This window comes from Saccopteryx bilineata, chromosome 2 (genome assembly GCF_036850765.1).
Source record: "Saccopteryx bilineata isolate mSacBil1 chromosome 2, mSacBil1_pri_phased_curated, whole genome shotgun sequence".
In the NCBI taxonomy this organism is placed as follows: domain Eukaryota; kingdom Metazoa; phylum Chordata; class Mammalia; order Chiroptera; family Emballonuridae; genus Saccopteryx; species Saccopteryx bilineata.
Genome location: NC_089491.1, coordinates 282,968,804 through 282,993,028, shown reverse-complemented (window position 1 = coordinate 282,993,028; position 24,225 = coordinate 282,968,804). Strand labels below are relative to the sequence as shown.

Sequence of the window (24,225 nt, the reverse complement as noted above, 5' to 3'; positions counted from 1 at the left end):
AGAGTAGGCTGCGAGCCGCTGACAGATCCCGCCAACGAGGACGAGGAGGAGGGGGAGGAGGGGAGGAGGGTGAGGAGGTGAGGAGGGAGAGAGAGAGAGAGAGAGAGAGAGAGGAAAACGGGGGGGGGGGGGTAAAAAGTGAACTTATCTGCCCTTTTTGATGAGTGAAATACCAGAAAATAAAGTACCAACGGAAAGCAAAAAAAAAAAAAAAAAAAAAAAAGGTTTCCAAAGGAGCCCTGGCTTCCAGCACTGGGCTGTATGTTTACTTTCTTATCTACCGTCCGTCTCCCAGTGACTCTGCGCGCCTGGCCCGGACGGCACACTGGTCCTTCCCCACCAACCCGCTTTCAGCTGGCCACAGCAGAACTGTACATCTCGACTCTTTCTCTCTCTCTCTCTCTCTTTTTTTTTTTTTTACAGCTTTTCCATACTGGGGCCCACTTCCTGCCCCGTTGAGGAAAAAAATCTGGCCTGAAGATGAAATAGCTGCTTAACGTTACACTGGAACATCTGGTACCATTTTACGCACAGACCCATGTCTGAGAGCAGGCGATTCTAGCGGTCTCTCCAGCGGCACAGCGCATACCCAAACCTCCCCAGGGTGACATCATCCCATATATGGACTCTCCAGCCCAGCCCTCCCCTTTTCCTGGTCCTAAATTCATTGCCAGTTCCCCAGTCTGCAGCAAATGTGCCACGTCAAGACTGAAAATCACAGCCCTTGCGTGGGGCTCAGCTCAGGCGGCAGAGTGCAGGGGGGAAAGCCCGGGGCGACTGTTCCCCGGGACCGGGAGAGGATTTTATTCCCCGACGGAAGCCTGTGGACATCCTGCCCCGTCGGCCCAGTGTTCAGACTACCTGTTCAGGACAATGCCGTTGTACAGTAGTCTGCACATTGGTTAGACTGGGCAAGGCACAGCAACGCCATGGACGGCCGGGAACAGAAGTGGCTGTTTCTGAGGACAGGACGTTGGCTGGCTCCTACTTTCGAATCTCATATCCAGTGTTTCTCTTCACAGGTTTTGCACAGTAGGGACCAGGAAGCCCTCAGGGACACGGCCGGGGAACGCCTGCTCCTGGGAAGACCTGCGGGTAAGGCCCTCTTGTCGCTCACCTGGGCTGTGACCAGGAGAGCCGAGGTGGGAGCCAACGACTTGTGTCACATGCTGCGAGAAATAGGGGTGTCTGTGTGACAGAGCGCTGTACGTTTAGCTTTAAACGAGTGCCAGGGTCCGGTATGGAAGGTTTTTCGCGTTCTGAAGATTCGTAAGTCCAAGTATTTTCTTAAGGTTAAAGGTTTCTCTCCTCTTCCAAATGCAATATGAAAAGACTCCAATCACTAAGAATATTTTAACGAGGCTAGTTTTCACTTGTTGGAGGGAATAATTTTGGAGACCTAAAAACTTCTCTGAATGAGGGCTGTGCTACAACTTTTAACATCCCAGGACTGGATTCATTTTGCCCCAACGTAATGAAAACGTGCTATTTTTTAAATGCTCTAAGGATAGTGCCTTTCTGAAATTGTACTTATATAAGATAAATACCAGGAATAACAGTATCTAACAATAAAGGAAGAGGCTGCCCAGTGTCTGCCCACCAGACCACGCAGAAGGGACTTGTCCAGGACAGAGCGCCAACCCAGAACTACTGAGTCAGCAACCGAGTAAACTGAGAAATAGAAACCTCTGTCTTCAGCTGTCCCGATATATATCTCCGGGTTTTGTTTTTGTTTTTAACCCAGAAAGGGTTGATAATTGCTGGTCAGCTGAGCCCTTGTGCCTATGTTTTACAACGCTTTTATGTCTCAGAGCATTTAAAGTGATAAGGTGCTTTGTCTAGAAACCCACTGATAAAAAAGGAATTTGTAAAGAAGGCAAAGTTTTCTTTGGTCAGTTTCCAGCTGTCCTGGAGGTGAAGTAGGGAGGGAGGGGGGAGGAAGGAGGGAGGGAGGAAAATCCTCAAGCTGAATGAAATCCCAACAGCGAGAATAATAGAGAAAGTCTGGGCTGCAACGTGATCCATGCTGAACTTCAGAGGTGGGTCCCTTAAAGAAAGTTCTGGAAAAATGGGACTACCTCACCCCTAATTCCTGCAACCCCCTATTTATGGCTAGCCCCAAACACTTCTATATGATGGAAACATCTGTTCTGTAGACTTTTGTGGAAAATGAATATACTCTTTTGTCCTCCCTTAAATTCTTTAAAGTTACGGTGGTTCCTGAACAAATCCTTCTTTCTCTAAATTATATATTTTTGCAACAATTCAGAAATTGTCACAAGTTCTGCTTTGCAAAACATTTTATTACAAAATTCCGCAGGTTATTTTTGGTTAAACCATTTATTTTAAAAATTATCATTTTGATCATCCTAAACTGGTATATATTAAAAAACAAACAAACATGTTTTCTATTCATGATTTTTAGTTAAAATATTTTCAAAAGTAGAAATTTAGCTATCTTCTCCACTTAGATGATACGATTTGTTTCCCATTATGACTTGAAGGCTTCTGTATTAATTATTTTTAATTGTACAAGTGAGATCTTAAAAATCTATATAGTTTCTTTTACATAAAAGAAAACTAAAAAGAGAAACATTTAGTGAGATAACTTACCAGATAACTTGATTAGATAATTTATCAGAGCCTTTTTTTTTCCCAAGAAATCTTTTTTACTGATTTATACAGTTACTAAAGAAGAAGGATAGCTATAAGGTACTTAGGTAATCTTTAAGATTTCTCAAATTTGGGGGGTTATTTCGTTTGGTTTCTACTCCGTAGAAATTATTGAATTTATAACTTGCCTTCATTTCATGTGTATTGAATTTAAAAGTCTTTATATTAAATGGCTTTTTAAAAAAAATTATTATTATTTCAAAGACACTAACCACCCTTGGCCCCTCACCTTTCTCCCCCAGGATGACTTTTAGTCTGGAGACAGAGGGGACCCGAGGGTGTCCTGGGCGTAAGTACAGGAGTAGAAACACAAGAATTAATTTGTGCAGGGGGAGTCAAAGGGGCCCCTGCCTGTGCTCGCTGGAACCCCAACGACCCATTTTTGATGCCAGCTTTTAACAAGGAAAAAAGGACCAGTGCTTATTTTTAAATTGCATAAGCTAAATTCAAGATCAAAAAATAAAAGTTCCCTCTACCAACCTCTGCTGACTGCAGACAGGCAGGATGGGAAATGGTACGCTGGGACCTACACCAGCATGTGTGCACGCATAGCGTAAAATACCTTTATGTCCAGGGTAGGCTAATGTTTACTTTTATTTTGATACTACTTGGTTAGGAGACACACATATTTTAGGGATCATGGGATCTATTCCAGAGGCAAGTAACCAACAGTGATCATCTTCAACTAAAACTGCTCGTGGATATGATGGCAAGTGTAAGTATTAAAATTAAACTTTGGCTATCGTCAGAAAGAGAAAAATTTTTTTTGCAAGGCCTGTCCAAAGAGCACTTCATAGAAACTTAGTAGGTATTTTTCATTTCCGTGTGTGGATAGTTGAGAAGTTCGACTAGGTTTGGGGTTCAAAGAACTTTTTCTGCCATCTAAGAGAAAGGAAATTCAGGGCTTTAGCTTTCAACACAGTTTTTTTCATTGGGAGGGGATCAATAAAAAGTTTATTTACATTTTTACCACCACCCTCCCCTCCTTTTTTTAAAGCCATAGATCTCGAAATCCAAGGAAGTTTGTTTACAATGGGACAAAATTTCACACTGATCACTTTCGGGCAATTAGTCAACAGGTTTAATGTCCTTCCTGCTTGGCACTCCGGCTTTCCACCCAGATAATGTGTTTATATTTTTGAAAGACCGAAATAGACTATCTCCCCCACCTCTGGTCTACAGACCACCCAAGTTTTTCATTCTGTGAGAAAGACTGTAGGCATAAAATTCCTACTGATAGAATTTTTCTCTTTCTCTTCTTTTTTTTTTTTTTTTTCAGTTGAAGTCATAAAAGCTGTTATGGGAATAGAGGAAAATACAACTTGGCCATGTAAAAAATCCACTCATCCACCAGCCACCAGCATCTTCTTACTAAAGAGAAAGAGGTTCTCAATCCCTCCACAAAAGATCCGCTGTTTAAAAACAACCCGTATTCCTCTTCTCTAAAGAGGCTATCCCCACCCAGTGACAACAAGGCCCAAATCACACATAAAGACCATCACTCAGAAATCTCAATTTAAAATGACTCGAGGAGGCCAGGCTTCACCTGAGAGGAGAGAGGGAATTCCTGAGTGAAGATGGGAACTTTCTTCTAGGTTTCTTCTACCATTTTCCCTGAGTGGGCTGGCTGCAAATAATGTTGCTAGAGATATTTAGCTATTTTGCGAAGAATTTTTATCAGTCTTAATAATAGAAATAATGAAGTGAATTAAGGAAAAGAAACTTCATTTTGAATTTCCTGAGTTATAACAGCCAGTTTCCTGGAGTTTGCTCTGGTTGAATTTTGCGACTGAAGACTCGGAGAATGCAATTCTTTCCTGGCCATTTTTAAGACAAATAAAAAGAAAAAAAAAGTGTAATAACCTTATTAAACATTACACTGTAAGATAATAATATAAACAGCTCTTTCATAGTTTAGCTAGTATGTTAAATGATAAATTAATATTTACAGTTTGGGAGATAGAAAAAATAACCTTAACTGGTTTTTTTTTCTTCAACCTTTTGTCTTTTTAACTAACAAGCTCAGGGGCAAGTTCAACATAACTGTGAGGTGTGTGGAGGCCACATACTGACTCTTCGTTGTGTTTTAAAAACCTATTAAAAACATAAATTGTCCAAAAGTCTTGTGAGTAGTCCTTTTCCAGCAACATTTTCTTCCCCCCCTGAAAAACAGTTATGGTTTTTCAGGCTCTGATATTTTGGGATATCTTGGTTTACTAGAATTATTTCATATTAAAGGATAACACATGAACTCACATATATTTCTCTCTATTTTTTCAGGTTGCATGCACCAATTCCTTAACTGAGCAGAGTTTAACTGGATCAAATTATTTATGGGAGAGAGAGGGGGAAAGCTATACAGAATTACAGTAATTTCTAATTTGCACAAATATGCTCTTTGTAAGTGAGTCACTCTATAAATATTTTCTGTTGCACTGACTGCAGCAATGATAACAAAACAGCCGCGTGAGGTATTTGTTTTTGCATACTCTGACCTTGTCATTATTTAATAGCAGCCAAGTTTACTGATGTTTTTGATTCTGTCAAGGGGGGAAAAAAAAGTCCTCTACTCAGAAGGGATGACCAGAAACAGAATCAGACATTTATTTTCCTGAAATTAAATAAATAAATGGAAACCTGCTCTTCTCAGCTCATTCTTAAAGCTGTTCCACGTCTGATCCATGCCTAAAGGTTGAGCTGTGTAGGAAACTCATTTTTTCATAGTCTCTCAAAAATGATTTTGGTCTTCATCAAGTTTCTACTTGCTCTTTTTCTCAGAAGTTTTCAATTAAAGGGGACATATGCTATGTGTTTTCTTTAAAAAAAAAAAAAGAAAAAGAAAAATGTCTAATTACACACTCCTTGGACAATAACATTTTGTTTTTGAAGAAGTCCCACTTACTGAAATTTTTACTCTCTGGATGTTTTTTTTTCTCTAAAGGTCAGGGGAACCTGTGAAGTCCCTCTATGAGTCTGAATTGATCATGGATATTAAAACAGCCAGTAGTATTATTCTGGACTCACCAGAATTAAGTGTTCTATCTGTACATTTAACACTATGATTCTTTCTCATACGAACTGTAAGGAAATTTCCCGGAGGGCCTGGTCTTACTTGTTGGATGTGGAGTGGAGTTTCCATTTCTGGGTGGAAGGTACTGTTTTGTAACTGCGGCGCACTCACAAGATCCAAACACATTCTGAGGGAGCATCTCTTTGGGCAACAGCTGTTTAGTCCATACCCTTCGATTCATGGCTCAGTCCTGTGGTTAATTAAGAGGAGGACGGTGCTGTTGATTTGGTTTTCATATCCATACTTAAAAACTGCACTGAAAGGGAGATGAGAAATTTAAATACGTTCCTGTTGCTTAATAAAGGATTGGTAAAAATGCAACCTCCTTGTAAAATCAGATACCAAGGTCAGCTGGCTGACCTGCCAAATACATTAGGCTTGTTAATTATCTTGAAAATGGCTGCTGTTTCCATGTAAATGAGGGGTTTTTTTTCTGTGGGCCGGGCTGTGGTACTTATCTACTACAAGAAACATGTATAAACATGTCTTTATCTTTAACTTCAGTATTAAACTATGCAGAGTTTGGGGGAAGAGGAAAAACATCTGGTCCAATTGCTCTGAACTCTGGCTGCCTATGGGCCCATAATAACATGAACCGCAGTTAAGAATAAACCTGGTGTTTAATCTTCTTTTTATTGTTTCATTTCTGCCTTAAAATTTCAAGTACAAGTTTTTTATTAAGTGAATAATGATCCATGTTAGTACGTGTGGAACACATGTCTATCGGTGTACTTTCTGAATAAAGTCAGAAGTCTCACTTGGTTTTAGTTCCGTAACGCTTTAATGTTTAATTCTATTGTGTGTTTCTCTCCCTCTCCCCTGACCCTCCCAAACCACCAAATCCGGATCGCAGACTGAGTGTATCTGCCCATGAGCAAAGGAAGCCCGAAGGAGCCCAGGGCCTGGCTGGACGGAGTTGTCATGTGTCTGCCTGTCTACACTTGCTGTGCAGAACATCCGCTCACCTGTACAGCAGGCACAGACAGGCAGTCACATGACAACCCAGCCTGAATGACAACCAGCCCCTGAGAGAGAGCAGCCCTCCCACCATAGCATCTACACCGAGAGCTACAACCACAATGAGGGGCGCGGGGTGGGGGGTGGGGGCGTTGGGGTTGTCGTCTGTTGGTGTAATACTTAACTTGTCTGTATTATTATTATTTTATTATTATTATTCTCATTTTATTTGGATTCAAATATTGAAACTCACCCAAAGTAAAGTGAGTGGTGCCTATGAAATACAATAAAGCCCATTTCTGAAAACGTTCCTGTGCTTTCTATAGTTCTCTTTTCCTAACTGTTGTCAGTAAGTGACTGCTCTGGGCATTCATTGTACACAACTTCGCATGACCCCGTAATCGATACCACAACAGAAGAGAACTTCAGGGCTGATGCTTGACAAAGAATAAACAATTCGAATAATTTCACTCCGAAAGGGAAGTTTAGTTTTCTATAGCATGGCTGTTTAAGAAATAATAGCCCAGGGAATGATCACATATCTTGAGTTAAACGCAGCCAGTCTGCACCTGGGGAAAACACTATAAAAAGAATATTTGTTTCCAACTAAATTTCAAATGCATTAAAACAGTGGCTTCTCTTTTTTTATATCTGTAAAGTTAAAACTGAAGCTCTGCTATCTCCGAGTGTCATGATATGCATAGAGGTATTACTGTGTCATTGTTTAAGTAAGAAAGGACAGACAACTACAGTTCCGAGGGTGGAATTCATGGGGCCGGTGCATTCACACGGAACCCATGTTCCTATTCACTGTAAACTTCCAGACTCATGAGATGTTCCGGTAATTCGTTATGGTAAAAAAAAAAAAAAGAAAAAGCAAGCAAGGGCATGGGTTAATGGATACGCAATGCATACTTTGCCCTATCTTTTGAGGAAATGTCAAAAATTCAGTTAACGCCCCATGAACTGGAGCAAAATGATCAGGGTAAACAGCGGGGAGATGAGGAAAATTAGAAAAGTGTTCTGACTGGGTTCACTAAAATGCTTTCAATCCTGTATTTAACATTAATTTTCATCTTTCATAGAAAGATTCTGGCCAAACTTTAAAAAATATTGCACAAGGCTACTCCCAGCATTTTGGTTTTTAATCTCATTAAATATTTTAAGCATATATTTTGGGCAAAAGCAGACTCTTTTTATTCAGATACTTCATTTTTAAAATGGAAGATTTAGTCATAAGGCTAAAAACCCACAAGGTTCAAAATTTCTACAATTTCACGATATTTTACCAAACCTGACACTATAATTTCTTCTCCCCCCCCCAAAAAAAAAGAGATCGGGCAAAAATTATAAAATATATAATTAACACTAAATTCTTGTATTTAACAATCTGGCCTAAGGAAATATGTCATCTGCTAGAATATGCTTCTGCAAAACACGTTGTGCAAAGAAGGTTTTTTTCCTTTACAGAAAAACCCAAGGACCAGAACATAAAGTACTCACCACTAGTTCACAAAATGTAAAAAATAAACAGGAAAGCAGTATCAAAATGGCTCAGCATATTTACATAGTACCAGCCAACTCTAAATGCCTTCTATAACCTGTAGCAGACAGGCGTCCACGTGGATCATTCTACTGGACCCTGCAGAGAGGCCCCCGGGTGTGCCTGGGGTCTCTCCAGTCGCTGGGTCAGAACATAAAGGAGATTCCATTCACCCAGACTCCAGAGGGGACGTAAGGAGGTTGGTGCAGTCCCCTGTGAGCCTCCCAAGATAACACTTCTAATAATTTTCCCTTCAAACATGCAGGTAACATCTTGGTTTTACATTTTTTCACTCAGCCTTCAAAAAAAAAAAAAAAAGCATGCTTGAAAGAATGTTATTTATGTTTAAGTTCATTAAATGATGCACATTTGAAAATGTGACTTTTCTGGGAAAGGGTCATATAAAAAGTAATACTGTCTTTCCAGTATAAACTTCTCAGCAGGACAAAGAACACATAGAGGGGAAAGGGTCTGAGTCTATAAGTATTTTTAATAAATTTGAAATAGCATTTGCCATGATGGTTTGTTGAACCATACTATACATATCTTTTTTTTTTAATTATAAATCTTTGGATCGTGCCAGAATGTGGAAATGTTTATATGAAATGATCCTACATTAAAAAGCCTAACATAAAACAGCTTATGGATGTGAAAACAACATACACATAAAACTATGATCATGAAGAATTTCAAGTAATGTAAATGTTTTAAAGTTCAATATGTGTTAAGATTTTTTTTGTTGTTAAAAAATATAAATATCGAAGTTTTGGCTAACTTTAACAGTTCAGCAAGGATGGTGCATTCACAGGGTTAAACTCGCCCTCCGTGAAACAGGGGGGCATGCAGACCCCGACAGGAAACAGGCCGAAGCTTGATCCTATGAGTAAAAATGGAAAACGATGGAGATTTCTATAACTCCTCGGCCTCGCAGCTTTGGCCATCCAGGGATATAGCTGTCACTTGGTTTCCTCTTACCAAAGTTACATTTGTCATCTGTTACAGCTACATAGTAAAAACAATGCTAAGTAAATATCCCTATAAGGGAATTATATAATCTCCTTACCAAGCTATGCAAACACTTCGACCCACAAAAATGAGGTCTGTAGTTTTTTTTAAGAGTCCAAAGAATGTCCTCATTTCAATGCAGATGTTGGACTTTCTTCAACACTGTAAGGTTAGTACATTTCCACTGGAAACACGTCTGTTGAATTACCCTACTTTCCTAGGAGCGCTCCATTATGATTTCAATCTTCATGTTGGACTATAGAAATAGAATAAATATTGGCTGTGCGCTATTATTATTCACAAACCAGTAGTTCCCTTTCTTCAGAGGTTTTAACTATCATTTACACATTTCTCACTGATATTTAAAAAAAAATAAGGCTCTTTTCTCCTTGAATCAGATTTCCTCTTCTTCTAAAATTCATATTTCATATATATATTTTAAAAAGCCATCACTTTTTTTCTAAATCTGATTTTAAAGTATCAGTGGAAATCCTTTTGATGTGACAGTTTCCATTTTATTCTCATATCTCACCCTTCCCTAAACTCCTTCCCAGAACTGTGCAAATATATGTACAATGGATGAAAATAACATGATCCCATTTATTTTCTGCTGAAATAATCAACAATCCAGGAAGTTCATAGTCAGAGGAGAAAAAATAATACATTAACCTTCAATGATGAAAATTAAGAGACGTTTAAGACAACCCACTTCTCGCAGTAATTTTACCCTGTAATTCAATGATTTAGTTGAAGCACTTGAGACAGCAGGACGTGATGAATGGTTATGCCCTTCTTCATTAATTTGCTTAATCACATGTTCACAATGGCTATTGCCGTAGTGCCCACCTTTTAGTGCCATGCCCAGTGAATGAGACAATGGCTCCCGGTCTCAAGAGGCTTACAGGTTAATGGGACCTTAAACACTCAGCCAACACTCCCCACATGTGATGACTTGTCATGTCAATGTCACCATCTGAAACAACTCTCAAATCCATCATCTCTATCCATTTCCAACGACCCAGCCCAGCCCCAGCTACCATAATCTCTTGTGGGGACCACAACACCCCAGTCCACTTTCGTCCTCTCCCAACATACTCTCTACAAGGCAGCCGAAAGGATTGGTGAAACATTCCAATCTTATTCTGCGACTTGCCAGCTTCCACATTTCAAAGGCTTCTTGCCATCATCCTCAGGATCAAAATCCTTAATCCTTCCTGAATTCTTTTCTCTCTCTGTTCCGGTCACATTGGCCTTAATGCATTTTCTCAAATTCATCAAGCTCAATCTTGCCTCAAGGTGTCGACACAAGCCCTCTCTGACCACTCTCAACTGAACGTCCCCATGCTGTGACCCCCATCCCGGACACTCTTTAAGTCTAACCCATCACGGGATTCTTTTTCTTCATAGTTTGCAACCTGCATCTGATAGGTTGTCCTATTGGTTGATGAGTTTTCTTTGTTGGGAAAAATCTTCATGAGCGCAGGTACCATGAGTTCCTTGGTAACCATTTGTCCTTAGTGACTACTAGTGTGTCTGGTATATAATACCTTCTCAGAAAATATTTGATGGGAAGGGCTCAGGTGATGGAGAGCACACACCCACATTCAGCAGCTGGCTTCGTTCCTCACTTTCCTTGAGCCTTGATTGCCACTTCTATAATGGAGAATGTAAATAAAGGGCTAATTTAGCTCAATGCGTGGTAAACAATAAACACTCAATGAGCGTTCATCATTATGAGAATGATGAGAATTTTTGATTATCATTCAGATTGAACGCTGACCTGCACAAGTTTAAGCAGGTAGAATGAATGGTGGAGATACTATTTACAACTGTAGTCACTGTCTAACTAGGGAGCGCCTTGTTAACTGGAAGTCCATTTGGTTTGGCTGAGCGTTTGACCAGTGTGGCTATGCAAAGGTGAGCTCATAGGAAGAGCTGAGTGAATATGCAGAAGAGGGGAAAAGACCTCAAGTTTGGGGCACTCCCGATTGTGAGGGGAATGGGAAGAGGAAGAGAAACCAAGGCACTGTCCTTGGGCTGGGCCAGCACAGGCTAGAGCTGCCAGTGGCACACCCAAGTGGTCCACTGGTCAGAAACTGTTATGCAGAGGGGCATCTAACACTCTGTTTGAGGTTGAACTGCTGCATTGCCTCCTAAAATCTTTAGTAAATATAAGTACTACAAATATCCGTATGCTATTATTTTGATAGGAATCAAAGGAGTGAAGCATCATCTGTTCCAGGCCCAGGAGCATGTATGATGCACAACCTACATGTCCTGGCTCTGTCCTCATTTCCACAGCCTTGGGGTACACACACCAGCCCAAAGCCCTGAGGGGGACGAGCCCAGCAGGAGGTCTGTGCAAGCCCCTGGAAATGCACTCAGGGCCACTTGTGTAGGGACTTTCAGAGTCTGGAGTACTAGAGCATGATCTAGAAAGATAGCTTAGTTTGGGCAAATCCCCTTGGTGATCAGTCATAGACTGTCGAACCCTGTGAAAGATGGTCGACTTCTTTTTTGTGTCGCAGAAAGAGCCCCGATCTTAGAGTAGTGGTAGAGGACAGCATACCGTCAAGCAGATTGATTAATTATGTCTCTCACAGCCCACTGCATGATCTAGACCAGGTGTCCCCAAACTATGGCCCGCGGGCCATTTATCCGGCCCCCACCGCACTTCCAGAAGGGGTACCTCTTTCATTGGTGGTCAGTGAGAGGAGCACTGTATGTGGCGGCCCTCCAACGGTCTGAGGGACAGTGAACTGGCCCCCTGTGTAAAAAGTTTGGGGACCCCTGATCAAGACTCTTTGACGATAACAGTGGAAATAACACTGCCTGGGACACTGGTGGAAGCCTTTCCATTAAGTTTATCTATCAGTAGCATTCCAAATCACATTATTTTAATGTAGAGTCATGGTTCAACGAGTACACTCCACAGATGCTTGAAGGTGTTTATGAATTCATCTAAAATCCAAGAACAGGGTGGATAGATCTATTCAGAATAAGAAAGAAAAATGCCAGGGGACTTGCTGTTACAGCCATGCCAACTATAGCTGAAAACCATTACACGGGGTTATTATGCTCTTGCCTCTGCCAGCTTGGCTAGGAAATCACATAGCTGGATGTCATCATCTCTGCTTCTTGGCTGACGGGTAGGAGAAGCCATAGGCTGAAGGAGAGGCAGCATGGACAGTCTCTCTAAAGGAATGGGAGCCGAGTGTCCTCATACTGTTTGAACCCTGACATTCTCTGCTAAAAACCCCGAGATCCCATGCATCCTATATGTCAGGATAGGAAACAACAAAAACTTAAAAATTAGAAGTCACGACTCAGAGAACGGCATCACGGAGGGTAAGGCACCCTGTTACTTGTAACGGCAAAAACAAATGCATCAATCGGTGTGGCGCCTGAACATTTACTTAAGCACATGCTCATATAGGATGTCTTAGGATCCTATAAAATCCCATGGAGGTGATTTGGTTGGCAATGGTCCCCACTTGGTAAGGGACAAGACTAAGGCTCGGGGAAGACTGACTTGGTCCAACCCTGGCGGTCCGTCGCTGCAACCCCACATCCTCCAGCACCTCACCCTTGTCATCGCACGGAGCCTACGCTCCATACGGCCTTTTGTTCAATTAATGTCATCCTGGAAAACAGTGCGAGCCGTTGTTCTTTAATCACGAATGTTTTTCACAAGGCATTTGTATTTATTACGAACCTGTCATGAGTTAAATAAAACCATATCTGTTCATATGATACAGTACGCTATTCATTCAACAGCCCATTTGACGGGAATGAAAACACACTGGTCTAATTACACAAGAAAGCGGGGGGGGGGGGGGTGGCAGAATGCAGAAAACAAGAGGCCAAGCCCCAGGAAAGTCTGAAGAGAATGATCATTAAATAGATTAGTGACTCTATGAGTATCTTCGTGATGTTCACTGTGTCACATCTGCTTGACTAGGAAAGAGAAATGGCCAAGTGACAGGATTTCCAAACTGTGGGCGCTCAGGTGAGTCCAGACAGACTTCATGGGAACAAAGTACAAGCACTCCACTTACAGCAAACTGGCTCCTTTGAGTTTGAACTGAGACTTACTCGCACAGAGGAACATTCTAAATTTCTTTACATGATTTTGAGAATCATTTAATACATTAACTTCAACATACAAACTACTTTCTGGAGCAATCCTACTGAATGCAAAGAAATTGAACCTTACAAGACCAAAACAACCCATAGGTCATGAGGTTGGCTACCCTTTTTCCTTTTCTTTGTTTAAACAAATGTGCCCCACAATGGTTCAACAAGTAAGGCAAATGCCATGCATATGAAAGCTGCAGCTTGCAATATACCACATCCAGAGCCCAAAGAAGGCGAAGTTGATAAGAGTGGCTGTCATCCCAATTAAACAATCAGGCCACGTTTGCCCGCAGAAGCGAGTTTGATCTGTATGTCATTGAACTCGGGCAGCAAGACCTTTATGAAGCCCACACGTTATTTAAAGCCTTGCTGTTAAAGGATGGGTGTTCAAGGTGCAAGTTCAAGAGGCCAGAGATAAATCCCTGCCTTGGGGCCCCACCCTCCTGACGGTTCTCCTTGACCTCCTTTCCCCACGCCCTCCTTCTAGCCTCAGCTCCCAGAGGACACTAACCACTATTTGTTGAGCACTAGCAATGAATAAGGGACAGGGCTGTCCCCCACCTTTGGCCCTGAGAGCAGGCTCATGGGTGGCCAGCAGTGGTAGGGAGCTTGGGTAAGAGAAGCAACAGGGCGGGGACCACCTGTGGGTGTGACCAGGGAGGTGGGAATAAATGACGGGCCAATGGGAAGAGGCTCTGTCTCACTGACACATACCATGTGAGGTCCGGTCATTTGGTCATTCGTGAGTCAGGCACTGAGATTCTGAAAACTTCCTATTTCTCGAGCAGAGTTTTTAATGGGTGGCGGTGTAGCTGTAGGCAGCCCTTCAATCTGTTCCCCTGAACTTGAGCGCTCCTCTCATGCCACCCAGGACTTGCTGCCACCTTGTCCTGCCTCGGCCACTACCGCAGTCTCCCGGCTGGTCTTCCTTCCTCTCTTCTCACCACCCCACTCCTTCCACAGACAACTCCATCCCACACATCACGCCCAACCCCAGCCCACCCAGCAGCCAGAGCCATCCTCCTGAAGCGCACATCCCGGCAGGTCGCATCCTGTTGGAACACTCCAGTGGTTTCCAGTTATCCTGGGGATAAACTGAAGTCCCTGGGTGGGACCTGCTGCAGCCCCGCCTGCCGGCCCCTCTGACTTGATTTCCCCGTGTGTCTCCCTCACCGCTCCTCCACTCCAGCACGGGCTTCCTGCCCGCCACCATCCAGGGAGTTCCACACGCTGTTCCCTCTACCTGGAATGTTCTTCAGCAGGCTCCTCCGTACAGCTCATCACTCCAGTCGCTGCGCTGGTGCTTGCTCCCAACACCCAACCGAAAGGTCCCTGCCCATCACTTTCTTACACATTGCCTGGTTTTATCTTCAGTAGAGTACTCAGCATCTAATGTAATATTATCGGTCTACTTGTTCATCCCACTGAGCAGTGAAGTTGTCTGTCGCTTTCTCTTTCTTGACATGATCTAAACCAGGGGTAGTCAACCTTTTTATACCTACCATCCACTTTTGTATCTGTTAGTAGTAAAATTTTCTAACCACTCACCGGTTCCACAGTAATAGTGATTTATAAAGTAGAGTTACAGCGAGTTAAAACATATAATAATAATTACTTACCAAGTATTTTATGTCAGATTTTCGCTAAGTTTGGCAGAATAAATCTTTATAAAACAACTTACTATAGTTAAATCTCTTATTATTTATACTTTGGTTGCTCCACTACTGCCCACCATGAAAGCTGGAACGCCCACTAGTGGGCGGTAGGGACCAGGTTGACTACCACTGATAAACTGAGAAAACAACTCTTTCCTAACCTTTCCTCATCTAAACCAATGCAATTTCAAGGGTCGTTGCTCCCCTCTCCCATGCCCAACCAGCCTCCCTGCACACACACCTTTAAAAAAATATTCTCCAGCGCTCAGGAACATGATAACTGCACACGTGTCTTCTGTGTTTTAACTAGGTGCTCATGATGAGCTTTGGCAGCAGAGACCGTGTGGAAAGTTATCCTGAGTTTCTAGTATAGAGGAGGGCGTGACTGGGGCCCACAAGCTCACCAAGCCCTCGGGCTTCTTTCCTCTCTACGGAAGGCATCACGGGCCCCCAGTGGGCTAACTTCGGTATCCACAACCAGGCAAGAGAACCCTAATGCCATTCTCCAGCAGTGACCACCCTACGTCTTCAGATACGAACACCCAGGGAGAGGTCAATGCCGAGAGCCTGAAGCGTATCTTAGCAAACCCTCTGCAGGCTGCGGTTGCCTGGGACAAATCCGGCATTGCTGGGATTCCTGCCTATGTTTGTGGTTGAGGACTTAAGCTCTGGAGGCAGGCAGCCTGGGTTCAAATTTCTACTTTGGCTCCAACTACCTACGTGACCTTGGGAAGTCAGCTACCTCACCAACACCAAGTGTTCTGCAATAAGGGAAACTGAGTCCTAGAGACACGACTTTTCAAAAGATCTTTTACTCATCTGAAAGATGGGGTTGCACCTATTCTTAGGGTTGTGTGGTGGATTGATTGAGTTAACACTCCACGATCACTATTAGGATTCCTCAGCCAAATCTTTTGCTTTCCCTAGACAAACTGAGGAAGGACACAAGACCAATATGTATGTAAATATTCAAAAGTGACCATCTAAGCCCTTAGAAACAAAATGTATCTAAGAGAAGATCTCTTAGGGCAACTGAGCCCAAGGAAGATAACCCATTTACCCATTTTATAACCAGGGAGGCATCATCGATTGCCAGCTCCTGAAGCTCGGCTTCTTCTTTTTTTTCATTTTTTTTTTTTTTTCATTTTTCTGAAGCTGGAAACAGGGAGAGACAGTCAGACAGACTCCCGCATGCACCCGACCGGGATCCACCCGGCATGCCCACCACGGGCGACGCTCTACCCACCAGGGGCGATGCTCTGCCCCTCCGGGGCGTCGCCATGTTGCGACCAGAGCCACTCTAGCGCCTGAGGCAGAGGCCACAGAGCCATCCCCAGCGCCTGGGCCATCTTTGCTCCAATGGAGCCTTGGCTGCAGGAGGGGAAGAGAGAGAGAAGAAAGCGCGGCGGAGGGGTGGAGAAGCAAATGGGCGCTTCTCCTGTGTGCCCTGGCCGGGAATCGAATCCGGGTCCTCTGCACGCTAGGCCGACGCTCTACCGCTGAGCCAACCGGCCAGGGCTTCTTCTTTTTTTTACTTTTGTTCAATTCACTGCGGTGATACCGGTTAATAAAATTATGTAGGTTTCAAGCATACAATTCTATAACACATTATCTGTATACTGTACTGGGAGTTCACCACCCCAAGCCACGTCACCTGTCACCATGTCATCCCCACTGTACCCTCGTCTACATCCCCTCATCCCACTCTACCTCTGGTGAGCACCATACCATTGTCTGTATCTATGAGTTGGGGTTTTTTTGTTTTGTTTTGTTTTTTTTGCTTAATCCTTTTCCCATTTTCACCCCTCCCCCAAAACCCTCCCCACTGAAAGCTGTCAGTTTGTTCTCTGTGCTTTTGTTTTTTGGCAGCAGGTAAAACAGGATTTATTGGCCGTGCAAGAATTCACTCAGAAGAGACTGAGCAGGGAAAGAAAAGGGGGCCTTGGAGACAGGTTCAGGGGGTTATCACAGGGGAGATGCAGCTGCCCACTGTTCCCCTAATTGCAAGTCTCTGAGGTTCCTTAGAGCCTAGGACAAAGAGAGAGGCAAGGAAACCATGCTGGGGTGGGGGGGAGAGGGGAGAAACAGAGGAGAGAGGGGAGGGCGTGGGTGCACACCCGGGAGGAAGGGCGCCTGCCCTCTGTGCTCTTTAAACCCCCCGGACAACCACAAAATGACAGGGCCATCCAAGCAGCCAGCACAAGGAAGTGGCCACTGCTGGTCCTCAGACTCTCCCAATAACCAAGTCCACCTTTGACTGAAGTCAGTAAAATATATGACGTAAAAGCTGAAAGTAAAGCTTTTGAGCAGAAGTTTTCTTTGGCCCTTTCTATAAGATCTGATTTCCCTTACTGCAGAAAATTCCATGGAAATCACCTGATCATCCAATATTTATTCAGCACATCATGGTACAACAAACCCTTAGGAAACAGAAAACTATATAAGACATAAAAATTTTCCTCCAGCAATTGACAAAAGGTCCCTTGTATTGTTTTTAAAACAAAAAAACCAAGACTGGAAGGACTAATAACTCTGAAAGGTATGCTCTTTATAGCCAAAAATGTATGAGACACTCTCACCTGCAGATAGTTTTGCTATCAAGGACTAGTTTTCTTATCTATCTAATGTTTGCAGGCTGCATTTTAAGCAGCAACAACTTCTTGGGTCAGGCCAGAGCTATTAAAATTTCCAAAACATAGTTTAATTCCCATCCATGCCCTCCCAAATTTAGCAGTGAGAGTGTACCACTGTATAGCTTCTTAATGTCTCTGCAAGAATGAGATGATATTTTTGTGCTTTCATAGCTATCAGATTTAAATGAGTAGTAAGTCACAGGACCCAAATTATTAACATCCCACATGAACCTGAACACCATCATTATCATAACTCATGCTCTTACGTTGCTATCAAATTCTCAAAGAACGAAATTCATATGAACAATTATCAGGGACTTTAAAGATACATGATTTGGACATTTTCAAAAGCCTGACTTTGAGACTGATGTCCCAGCCACAGTTCCAAAATGTTTCGACTCTGCGTCAGTGACATTAATTTTACTGTGATAATGCTCTGTTGCCTTGAGTCTTTTCAACATTTTTACAAAGAAGGGGTTTCCAGCTACTGACGCCTAACGCTGTTTCTTCAGGTGAACAAACATGACTACACCAAAGAAGGATGATAAATTTTGAGGGCAATATTATAAAATTAAAAATCTATGAGGAAAAAACAAACACACACACACACACACATACACACACAAAACAGTGCTTCTTCAAATACACATCCCAAACTAGATCCTCCTGAAGGAGAACCATGGGGGTCTCAAGACCAAATATCACGATACCATCAATGAACCTGAAACAAGAGATCTCTGTCGCTGCTGTGGCTTACCTCGTCGTCTTTATACCAGGACAAGCTTTCGGCGGTAAGGACGAACCAGTATCCCTTGGAGCCCCCTTTCATGATGCCGATGTTGCTGATGGTCAACCACCCCTTGCGAATCACCTGCAAGAGAGCACAGGCCAGCAGAGATGCTTTAGTCCAGCAGGAGCCCACGGGTCTGTCACTGAGTGCAGTCAAAAACAAGACACAAGTTGCAGTAAGAACAGCATTGTTCACCCAAAGTTCAACTTCTGTGACTCTGTTCCAGATCATTTACCTTCCGAAAGCACAGAGAACCAGAGGGAAATCTCTCCCATCAAATGAACAAAATCAAAATTGCGGACTTATACAGATGGCGGAAGTGGATGGAATGGCTGAAGGAGACAGGAAGGAAGTGCCCTGTGCCAGGCTCACCAATGGCGCAGCTGCTACAATGAAAACATTTTAGCTGATTGGATGAAGAGCCATAGACTCTCCGGGCCCTCCACCTCTGCTCCCATTCCAGCCCAGTTGCCTATTTGTTTGCCTGGTTGGGTCTCATCAGGATTTCCACCAGGAATTGGCCACCAAATGGTGAAAAGAAAAAACTCAAGCCAACAAAATAAATAGTTCCTTGTTAACAGCTCTGAGTAAGGCAGAATGAGGGAGAGAGCTGAAACAATGTTAAAATTAAAGGTCTGGAGTTTTTTAACAGTCTAGATCAGGGGTCCCCAAACTTTTTACACAGGGGGCCAGTTCACTGTCCCTCAGACTGTTGGAGGGCCAGACTATAAAAAAACAACAACTATGAACAAATCCCTAAGCAGACTGCACATATCTTATTTTAAAGTAAAAAAACAAAATGGGAACAAATACAATATTTAAAATAAAGAACAAGTAAATTTAAATCAACAAACTGACCAGTATTTCAATGGGAACTATGGGCCTGCTTTTGGCTAATGAGATGGTCAATGTGCTCCTCTCACTGACCACCAATGAAAGAGGTGCCCCTTCTGGAAGTGAGGTGGGGGCCGGATAAATGGCCTCAGGGGGCTGCATGCGGCCCACAGGCCGTAGTTTGGGGACCCCTGGTCTAGATGCATCTATCTCCTTCTGGTTGTTACTTGCCACACTAAAGAATATGTAGCGTCTTCATAAGTATCTTTAAACGGCTTCTAAACTTTAAAACATTAACAACTTGGATTTGATAGAAACAATTTAAAAATGTCATTTAAGTGAAAATCATTTTCTTTCCCCTCACAGTTGTGAAGTTAGATTTCATCTTTCCATATGGCATAGTTTATTATCTTCTCTACACTACATATAAATAATTTTTGTTATCAGAGAATCAGAAATGAAATACTCTATGGAATTTTATGATACTGCTTTAAACGTCAAAAATCACTCTGTACCTAAAATTGTTCAATATCCTAGAGATACCTGAAATATTTTAAAAATGACTGAATTAGTGAATGACTGCCAGTTCCTAAAGGAAGATGAAAATACCCAGATTTTATATTTATATTGCTATTATGTTTTCTAATTGAAGACAAAAAGTTATCCTCATGATAACTGAAGGAAGTCAAGGTTCTCATTATTGATCCTTCACGCCTGTCCCCATATGCTAGTCCCTGCCACCCCCAACTCTGTTTTCCATCTCCTGGGCACCATGGTCCTGGTTCACCCTCCAGTGAAGTTTCACAGAATCTCAGACAGACCCCTCTCAGGCCCAGACTACGGTAGTTCTCTCCATTGCTCCAAGTTCCTCCTTTCCCTCTATTTCAGATTATATTGTTTCTACCAGCTACATTTTTGTTACCATGGCGATGTTTTCTAAACATAAAGATTCTTTTTTTTTTTTACAGAGAGAGAGAGTCAGAGAGAGGGATAGACAGGGACAGACAGACAAAGACGGAGAGATGAGAAGCATCAATCATTAGTTTTTCATTGCAACACCTTAGTTGTTCATTGATTGCTTTCTCATATGTGCCTTGACTGCGGGCCTTCAGCAGACCGAGTAACCCCTTGCTCGAGCCAGCAACCTTGGGTCCAAGCTGGTGAGCTTCTGCTCAAACCAGATGAGCCCATGCTCAAGCTGGCGACCTCGGGGTCTCAAACCTGGGTCTTTGGCACCCCAGTCCAACGCTCTATCCACTGCACCACCGCCCGGTCAGGCAGCATACAGATTCTTGCAGTCACCTATGGAAGCCCTGGAGTCAACATTTCAGCATGTTCCCAAGGTGATTCTTACTCAGACTGAAGTCTGAAAACCTCTGCCTGTATCCACACAATCAAAATTTCATTGTTCTGGGAGCGACTAATCTCATCAAATTTTTAATAAGAAGGAACTGGTTATTTCACACTAACATTACTACCCACCCTATAAAGGCTGACCTATAGGATACTAATCATAGTATGCAATGCAAGTATATTTATTAAATAGACTTGTAATCTATATAATTTTATTGAAAAAGATCAGCCCAATAAGTTCAAAAAATGTTTTTTAAGTATATTTATTATCTCATTTATCAGGTAGCTCTGGATAGAGAAGCAGTCTTCCAGACACTCCATAAATTGCAACAAGCAAGTTACTACTTCACCCACAGATTAGCCGTCTGGCCTCATCAGGAGTGCCATGCGTTTAGTGCAACAGACACTTCTTAAGAAACTATTCTAAGTCCAGATGAAGGAGGCATGATTGGGCCACCATCCCTGCCCCCAGGAATCGTATTGTTCAGTAGGGAATGCAGACCTATAAAGAGATCATTTCAACACAGCAGGGTAGAAGAGAACGGCGCTAACCAAGGGGAGGGCGCTCCGCACAGCTTCGAACACTATTAGAACTGGCAGTTCAGAAGAACCTGGCAGAGAAGTGCATTGCGTGGCATCAGGATGTAGTTTGTTTACTTATTTGTTGTTTTCTTAATGAAGAACAAAAAGAAAAAATATATATATGTGAAAAAGCCACTGAGTGCAGAAAATGTGGGGTGAAGATGGAGAGACTGCAGTCAGAGAGGCGGTGGGGTCAAGTCAGAGTAGATCCCGACCAACGAGACCCCACATCATCTGACCTCACTCCCCTGCATCCCCAAAGTGAAGGTCCAGTAAAACATGTAAATCTATGTTCAAGTATATGTGACCCTTATACAGTGTGTCCGTAAAATGGTGCACTTTTGACCCGTCACAGGAAAGCAACAAAAGATGATAGAAATGTGAAATCTGCACCAAATAAAAGGAAAACTCTCCCAGTTTCATACCTATTCAGTGCAGTTCGATGTGGGCTCACACACAGATTTTTTAGGGCTCCTTAGGTAGCTATCCCGTATAGCCTCTACAGACTCGTCACTGACTGATGGCCTACCAGAATGGGGTTTCTCCACCAAACTTCCATCAACTGCTTATCCCACCAAGTAATGTTATTCCTATGTGGTGGCGCTTTGTTATAAACGTGCTGATATTCACGTTGCACTTTGGTCACGGATTCTAATTTAGTGAGCCACAGAAAACACTGAACTTTCCTCTGTACCGTCCACATCTCAACTGGCATGGCCGTGGGCTGCTCTGCTGTATACACAGTTTTACGTCATCATCTGCACATGTGCACATGCTGTCACATCATCCTACAGAAACTGGGAGGCTTTTCCTTTTATTTGGTGCAGATTTCACATTTCTATCGTCTTTTGTTGCTTTCCTGTGACCCGTCAAAAGTGCACCATGACTTTACAGACACACTGTATTAATAAGTGGTGAGCATCATATTGAAATACATAGAGAAATGTGATGGTGTGACATAAAGATCAAGCAAATCATGTTTTAGATGTGATTTTGTTTTTATTTTGTGGGGGGAAAGTATTTTACTTGTTTCTCACTCTGTTATTAAATTCCCTGTGACACAGAGCAAGGGCACTGACATCAATACTTATATTAAATATTAATAAAGCTTACCTGTCTTACTTTCTATATAAAAATGCACGTAAGGAGATGTTCTATCAATAGTGCAGTCTTCTGCACTGGGGTGGGCGTGGCGCGCTCCCCGGGGCAGAGAAACTCGGTCCTGTTGGCAGTATCCTGCGTGAGCTCTGACCAGGGTGTCAGTGAGGCCGTGATGTGGTAAGGATGGAGATAAGTGAACCACCCGCATACACGCCTGGGTGACGAGATCAAGAGGACATAGGACTGGCGGGGAGGGGCATCCATGATGGTAAAGATTCTTGGAAATAGTTCCCGTTCAGAGGAGCAGGGACAGTAAAATGTACACGGGATTTTGAAAACTCACTGGTGTAGGTCCTTTGTGAGGAAAGGAAGGTTCTGTTTGAGCTTTCCAGCATCCTTGATAAAAAAGAGAGACAATTATCTGCAGGGAAGTCAGGCAGAAGGCTTGAGGAGAGAGGGAGGCACCGGAACCAGTGACTGGATGAGAGTCCATACAACTGGAATTAGTAGGTAGTGGTTGATGAAATGCAACGCTGTAAAATTTCTAGAAGATAACAGGAAAATTGAGATGGCCTTGGGTATGGTGATGTCTTTTCAGATAAATCGCCAGAGGCACAATCCCATGAAGGAAATAGGTGATAAGCTGGACTCCATTAAAATTAAAAACTTCTACTCTATGACAAGAGACTTAGAAGACAAGCCACAGACTGGGGAAAGAGATTTGTAAAGGGCTAATCTGACAAAGAAATGTTATCCATAATACACAAAGAACTCTTAAAACTCTATAATAAGAAAACAACCTGATTATAAGGGGCCAAAGACTTGAACAGACACCTCGCTGAAAATAGACAAATGGCAAATAAACACATGAAGAGGCGCTCTGTATCACATGTCATCAGGGAAATGCAAACTGAAACAACAATGAAATATCACTACACACCTATTAGAATGGCCAAAATCTACAACATTGACAACACCAAGTGCTGACAAGGATGTGGAGCAACAGAAACTCTCATTCCCTGAGGGTATATAATATCAAGAGTGAAACTTAAGGTAAACTATGGACTTTGGGTGATGATGGTATGTCAGTGTCAGCTCATTCTTGGTTAAAAAGAAAAACAAGCACAATTCTGGTGAATGATGTTGATGCTGAGCAAGATGGTGCATGGGGGCAGGGGTCCTGGTACCTCCCTCTCAGTTTTGTTGTAAACTTAAAATGGCTCTAAAAAATGTGGTCTTTCAAAAACTGGTTGAAAGCTGAGAATGGAGATCACAAACGTGCAGGAACACAACTGCACAGTTGCACTATTGCCTCCAGCAGCCCTCTACACACCCGGTGTAGGAAAAGAGAAGAGAGCCCTGGCCGGGTGGCTCAGTCAGTCAGAGCGTCATCCCAATACACCAAGGTTGTAGGTTTGACCCCTGGTCAGGGCACATGCAAGAATCAACCAATGAATGCATAAATAAGTGGAACAACAAATCAATGTTTCTTTCTCTCTCTCTCTCTCTCTCTCTCTCTCTCTCTCTCTCTCCTTCCTCTTTCTCTAAGTCAATCAATAATTTAAAAAGAGAAGATAAATAGGAATTGATCCAATTTATCAATTGAACTTCCAGACCCAAGTGACCTAAAGATGAGGAAGGTTTGAGGTAAGAGAGTAGTTCAGGTGATTAGACATTCCATCTAGGCAGGAGGGGACTAATAATAGTAAGGCAGAAAATGAAAAGACAAAAGGACCAGAGAAACCAACCAGGTGAAAAAAAATAGATACTATGTAAGTAAAGGCAAAGAGGGGGTTTGGGGAATTTAAAATGATGTGAAGCAATAAATTGTCTGATTTTACTGGCACAACTGAATTCATCTCCCAAAGATGCACCACTGTTTCTGGAAAAAT

At 42.7% G+C, this 24,225-nt stretch overlaps 1 protein-coding gene across 4 annotated transcripts in view; it reads right to left on the bottom strand.

Moving 5' to 3' along the window:
* DNM3 (dynamin 3) overlaps positions 1-24,225 on the bottom strand; it is a 433,678-nt gene that overhangs the window by 203,630 nt on the left and 205,823 nt on the right. For all 4 annotated transcript variants that reach the window (XM_066261164.1, XM_066261161.1, XM_066261163.1 and 1 more), the window contains one exon: positions 18,431-18,544. In XM_066261164.1, coding sequence (XP_066117261.1) covers positions 18,431-18,544 — 114 coding nt within the window. The remainder of the gene's footprint in view (positions 1-18,430; positions 18,545-24,225) is intronic.